The 6,231-nt window shown below is 34.5% G+C and overlaps 2 protein-coding genes across 2 annotated transcripts; one reads left to right on the plus strand and one right to left on the minus strand.

Moving 5' to 3' along the window:
* The first annotated feature begins 6 nt into the window (after nucleotides 1-6).
* LOC143594620 (uncharacterized) lies at nucleotides 7-3,661 on the plus strand. The gene is made up of 17 exons (XM_077073885.1): nucleotides 7-39; nucleotides 133-456; nucleotides 538-735; nucleotides 828-923; nucleotides 996-1,059; nucleotides 1,146-1,270; nucleotides 1,343-1,589; nucleotides 1,667-1,767; nucleotides 1,845-1,963; nucleotides 2,049-2,172; nucleotides 2,243-2,301; nucleotides 2,380-2,473; nucleotides 2,551-2,728; nucleotides 2,809-2,910; nucleotides 2,997-3,115; nucleotides 3,205-3,267; nucleotides 3,354-3,661. Exons 2-17 carry the CDS (start codon nucleotides 370-372, stop codon nucleotides 3,456-3,458), a joined length of 1,881 nt encoding a protein of 626 aa, XP_076930000.1. The 5' UTR covers nucleotides 7-39; nucleotides 133-369; the 3' UTR covers nucleotides 3,459-3,661.
* A 584-nt stretch (nucleotides 3,662-4,245) lies between these two features.
* On the minus strand, nucleotides 4,246-5,887 carry LOC143594621 (uncharacterized). The gene is made up of 6 exons (XM_077073886.1): nucleotides 5,774-5,887; nucleotides 5,596-5,683; nucleotides 5,397-5,487; nucleotides 4,827-4,911; nucleotides 4,536-4,692; nucleotides 4,246-4,454 (listed from the first exon to the last, which is right to left on the minus strand). Exons 1-6 carry the CDS (start codon nucleotides 5,810-5,812, stop codon nucleotides 4,345-4,347), a joined length of 570 nt encoding a protein of 189 aa, XP_076930001.1. The 5' UTR covers nucleotides 5,813-5,887; the 3' UTR covers nucleotides 4,246-4,344.
* Between the last annotated feature and the right edge of the window lie 344 nt (nucleotides 5,888-6,231).

Raw genomic sequence — 6,231 nt, forward strand, 5'->3', positions numbered from 1 at the left:
CTTGGTTCTTCTGACTTCTCTTCTGTAAATTCGTTACAGGTAGGTATTAGTTAATTCAGCTGAAAAACTTTTTCTGTAAATAATGGTTTAAGAACTTTGTTTAATGATTAAACTGATTGATCCTGTTTGCAGGTTGTTATAATAAATGACCAGATTGAATCTCGCACTACTAAGCTGGGAATTGCTTCATCTGAACCGTGTGTTGACTTTGAGATTGTTTCATCAAATTGTGAACAGAATAAACATAAAGAGGATTGTTTTCTTGTGGTTGGAAAATCTGGACATGTTTATTTATATGATGATTTGTCGATTGAAAAGTATTTAATCCAGTCACAAACTAGGTCTCCACCTTCACTTCCAAAAGAGGTAATGGTGAGACTACCATATGCTGATTCAGCAATCACTGTAGCAAAGTTCATCACTGACAATCCATGCATGATCTCTTCTACTGATGAGGTAATAATAATATGAACGTATTTCTTATAAAAGAAATGAAAGTAGGAAATTTTATTCTTACAAATTGTTTGGTTTTCATAGGATTACCTATTGCTGTCAAAAAAGATTCCTGCGGTTTTCGCATTCGAGGCTAAACAAAAAGATGGATCTTCACCAGCTGGTTTTAGTAGTTTCTCAAATTTTAAAAACATATACATAACAGGACACAGTAATGGTGCTATAAACTTTTGGGATGCATCATCGCCACTTCTGATTCCAATTGTATCATTTAATCAACAGGTAGCTGCGGATTCCATCTGCATGCTAACATACGTTAAAATAATCTTTATCAGTTAGTTGTTCTTATCCTTTTTTTGCTTCTAATAATTCAGAGTGAAGATGACCATTCTGTAAGTGGTGTACCCCTGACTGCATTATGCTATGATATGGAAGCACGGATCCTCATATCTGGAGATCAAAGTGGAACAGTAAGTTTATATAACATGTTACAATTTAATTTGAATTGCATGATCTAATGTATATACCATATTGTGTTACAGGTTAGAATTTTCAAATTTAAGCCCGAGCCATATGCCACAGAAAGCAGTTTTTTGTCCTTACAAGGTACAAACTACTTTCATATTGGTAACTAAGTTTAGTACATACATAAACTATATATAATTACATAATATTATTTATTTGTGTTATAGGAAGTTCAAAGAAAGGAAGCAATATTATCCAAAGTGTTAAACTTGTGAAGGTTAATGGAGCAGTGCTATCAATAATAACAAGTCAAGACACTAAACTTATTGCTGTCGGGTCAGATCAAGGACATGTAAGATATCATTTTTCCATTATTATCTTTCGCATTCCAACTTCCACTTAAAAGTCGCAATCATTGATGCAGGTTTCAGTGATTGATATGGCGGGGCCCACTTTATTATACGAAAGACGTATAGCAAGTGAACTGTCGACAGCTGTCGTCTCTCTGCAGTTTGGGATGTGCAGTTTGCATGGATTTGAGAAGAATGTTTTAGTTGTGGCCACAAAGGACTCGTCAGCGTGGGCACTTGAAAGTGAGACAGGGAATATACTTAACACTGCAGCAGTTCATCCTAAAAAACCTTCTAAAGCTTTATTCGTCCAATTGTTGGGTACCAAATAATATTTTCTCTTTTTTGTATTATTTACTTGGCGGCAACTGAAAATATTATCATTTATCACTTTGCAGATGAGCATGGGATGACTGGCAGAGGATCTAATGTGAAGGATTTATTGCTGCTATGCTCTGAGAAAGCCGTGTACGTGTATTCACTTCCACATGTGGTTCAGGTTACAAAAATTAACCTTTTAATATATATTCTCTGTATACACACACACTAAATACCATGGGTCGACTTTTTGTTCAGGGTGTGAAGAAGGTTTGTTACAAAAAGAAGTTCAATTCTTCAATTTGTTGTTATGCTTCAACATGTTGTTCTGATACCGGCCTTGTGCTTGTTTTCACTGATGGCAAAATTGAAATAAGGTGATCTGTTTTCTTAAGTCTTAACATTCAGATATATTACTAAGACATTCAGTATTTGTGTTAGAACTTACGATTGGAATTTCAGATCTCTGCCAGAATTATCCCTTTTGAAGGCAACATCCATAAGAGGTCTTGCGCTTTCAACTTCTAAACCGAATTCTTTACCTGATAGTTCAACTTGTGCCTCACAAAATGGTGACATCATCATGGTAGTATACTTTGACTTCAAAGATATCATAATTGTCGAATTTAGTGAATTTAAAAACTTCTCTGGTACAGGTAAATGGTGACCAGGAAGTTTTTGTTGCATCAGTTTTACTCCATAGAGAAATCTTCAGGTAATGCACAAATAATAAAAATTTTAATTTAGTGATCTTAAATTTCATGCTTATGTTTAAACAAAAAAATTATATTAGGTATTTGGACTCGGCTACCCAAGTTTATATCAAGGACCTGATAATTCCTCAAGGGAAACAATTTGATCATGTTACCCTCAGAGAAAAGAAAAAGGTGATATTTTTATTATCTTCAAAACTCCACAATCTGATTAATATGGTACTGATGTTTGTACATATTGTATGCAATAGGGATTATTTGGTTCTATGATGAAAGGAAGCAAACCGAAACATGAGCCGGAAACAGAACCAGAGTCTGCTAGAGAGGGTTTTGAAGAACTGTTGGTATTATTTTCAGTGGCTAACTTTCCATCTGAGAATGAAACCCGAGAAACTCTCCTGACAGATGAAGAAGTTGAACTGGATATAGGTTTGACCTCTGACCAATTTTTAACATTTTGGTTCTCGGTTCAAATGTAACAGTTTTACATATTTACGTGTTTTTTATAGATGATGTTGATATAGATGGTCCAGAGGAGAAACATAAAGGAAAAACCATGATGGCAGCACTTAACAAAAAGAAACTTACTAGTAAATTCAATGCATTTAAAGGTTAGTTAAGCTTATCTAAGACGTCAACTATATATGATTGTAATAGAAGTGAGTGTCATTTTGACGATAAATGTTTGCATTTACAGGTAAACTGAAAGAGATGAATGTCAAAAAGGAGAAAGTGCAAGTGAAGGAAGAACCACAAGAGGAGAAAGCTGATTCTGTAGATCAAATCAAGAAAAAATATGGATTTAGCTCGACTGGCGTAAGTAATTATTGAATATATGGATTTAGCCCACCTAGAATTTGTGTATAGAAATGTATTTATTGGTATGTTTTTTGGTGACATTGCAGGAAACAACTAGTGCTGCTAAAATGGCACAAAGCAAGCTAAGTGACAACATAAGAAAACTGAAGGTAGTTAATAATATCCATCTGCCTCTAATCATAACAAGTGTCAAATTATGATTTATAAAACTAAAAATTTAATGTAATTTGGGCAGGGAATCAACTTAAGAACAGCAGAAATGCAAGATAATGCACAAACATTCTCTTCAATGGCGAAAGAGATGTTGCGAACTGCTGAAAATGATCGCCGAACCTCATGATCCTCGTGTTTTTTATGTTATTATTTTGTCGTGTTTTTAAAGATTTTTTTTTAGATTTAATCTTTAACAGACTTGAGTTGAATCGTATTGGAGTTGAAAGTGTACAGAGATCACATATTATACTTTTTTTTTTCTTTTTGGTGATGGATTTTAATTGTATCAACAGGTGGTGTGATTGTATATATGTATTTTTCTCATATTTATTTATTGGGTTAGGCTAAATGTACCCCCATGGTTGCTTGTCATACCCCCCCCCCCTGGAAAAACCAACTTTCATATTAACCATTGAAATCATATAGTTACCAAATTAGCATAAAAGTAAGGATTTAATATTATTTTTTTTATGGTTTAGGGTTTAGGGTTCGGTTTCGGGTTTCGGTTTTCGTTCGGTTTTATGGTTTCGGTTTTAGGGTTTAGGGTTCGGTTTTACGGTTTAGGGTTTAGGGTTCGGTTTCGGGTTTCAGTTTTAGGGTTTAGGGTTCGGTTTCGGGTTTAGGGTTCGGTTTCGGGTTTAGGGTTTAGGGTTCGGTTTCGGGTATAGGGTTTAGAGTTTAGGGTTTAGGGTTTTGGGTTTATTTTGTAAAAGATAAAGTGGTAAAATATGGATATTATAAATATATATACTATTAAAATTAAAAAAAGATATTATAAATATTTATAATATTAATATTAAAAATATTAATATTAAAAAAATAAATTACTAGTAATACTTGATAGTTTTTAATTTGATATATGTAGTGGTGGTTATCAAATGAAAGTAATGTTGTAGGGACTAATAGTTTAAACAAGCATACACTTATGTAACTAATAAAAAACAGCCTAAAGCGAATACATTTTCTTACATGTCTAAAAACAAGCTCAATCGAATGGGTCAGGGGTAAACAGGTTAAACCAGCTTGCCCGCTAACTGGGAACATATTTCATCTTTCATGGCATCCCTATTGCTTTTCGTTAAACTAAAAACAGTTGCTCCCGGATGATTCTTCAACCGTGCAACTGCAAAAATATCAAACTTATAGAAGAATAAAGTACACATAGCTTGACTTTTCAATATTCAAATGCTGAGTGTTAGTGTACCTGCAGGTATATCTCGACCAGCCTTTGGAACGGGGATGGTAGCTAGAAACGGTTTGTTAGACTCCAGTACGCGTAACACCGCAGGGAAGAACAATGAGCTAAACAACTCCATCTTACCAACTTCATCAATCACAAGTAGATCAGTGTCTTCTTTGACCTGCCAATCAAACAAATATAGTCATTCTCCCCTGTTCCCGAAGACAATTACAGTTTTGACTTTTCTTGTCAAACATCTTACTTTCATTTCCGAAACTAACTTTGGCCTATATAAGACTGACAAGAAGAATGAACCTGTAACTCAGGCAACGCCAAAGACTCAAACGATGCTACATCGACTCTGTATCTCCCAACAGTAGGCCATCTAATGGACTCTGCACTGCCATTCATAAAGCAACTCATAAACAAAACCAATAATATATCAAAATTCAAATCAATCAGTGTTATAAAAATCAAAATTAACCCCCGATTCATCAGAGATCGGAGCGCTACCGATTATGTCAAATTTTGGTCAAAACTGATAAAAATCTTTGAAGAATTCGAAAAACTATACGTATTTTGAAAATTTATAAATAAAAGTCCAATCTGGTTAATCCTTATTAGTTGCTAGTCGAAACCCCACCGCCCGACTAGCCCCTAGCGAGTTCTACAACACAGAAAACAATAATATTAACAGGTTTAAGACCGATAATATATTTTGATACCAATTACCCAACTTTCTGCAAATTCCCATGCTAAAGGTTCAATTTTTTTAATAATTTCATGCCGGTAAACCATTAATACTCCCAATTTTGTGCATAAATCTTCAAACTCTTAACAAGTTATGCACATATTATTAATAATATAATATCTTATTTTTCTTGCCTAGAATTATTAATAGAAGCAAGTGGAGCTGTACGACCATCTAATGTAACCACCTCAAACCCAACCCTCTCGTCTCCTTGTCTGATCTCTCCTGTATAATCCAAACCAAACTTGATAGTAGCAGATAAAAAAAAAAAAAAACCCTTTAATAGTATGATTATTATTAACTAATAAAGAGAAAGAATTATGAATTAGTTACGTGTGAAGAAGCCCTGAATCTTGAAATTGGGGTTGGAAGATCTAAGGGTCTCCAAAACCCTTGTAATTAAAGTGGTTTTACCCACGCCCTGAATGAATAATAATAATAATAACAATATTCAAATTCAGCTTCAGTTTTATTCATAGAAGAAGCAACAGAGAGATTGTGGGCCACTTACAGGGGAGCCAGTGACAAGAAAACAGCATTTTGCAGCCATTGCTCCCTTCCAAATTGCAATACAAACTTACAGGGTCTGTTTTGGACTCCAACATAAACCGAACCAAAACCAAAATTTCGGTTTTCGTTTAACGAGCAGCTTCGGTTTAGTTTCGGATTTACATTTAGGCATGAAATGTGTTATGAACATAATTGGCTCAATCCAAGTAGACCCAATCTTGCAGCCCAGTTCGATGTTAGTGAAAGGCCCACGGATTTGAGAATGACCAGCAAAGGTTATAAGCAAGATGAGAGTACGGAATAGGGTATCAATGAATATTGTTACAGTTAGTTCTGGTCTTCTCATCTCTTCTTCTCTAATCTGTTTCCCATCTCCTTCTTGTTATCTTTTGGTTTCTCATTGTAATCTCTCTGTTGAGTGAATCGAATCATATTAATTACTTCTCAATTGATTATCTC

Source organism: Bidens hawaiensis, unplaced genomic scaffold (genome assembly GCF_021521415.1).
Source record: "Bidens hawaiensis isolate Kalapana, Puna unplaced genomic scaffold, B.hawaiensis_p1.1 tig00044010_1, whole genome shotgun sequence".
NCBI classification, from domain to species: domain Eukaryota; kingdom Viridiplantae; phylum Streptophyta; class Magnoliopsida; order Asterales; family Asteraceae; genus Bidens; species Bidens hawaiensis.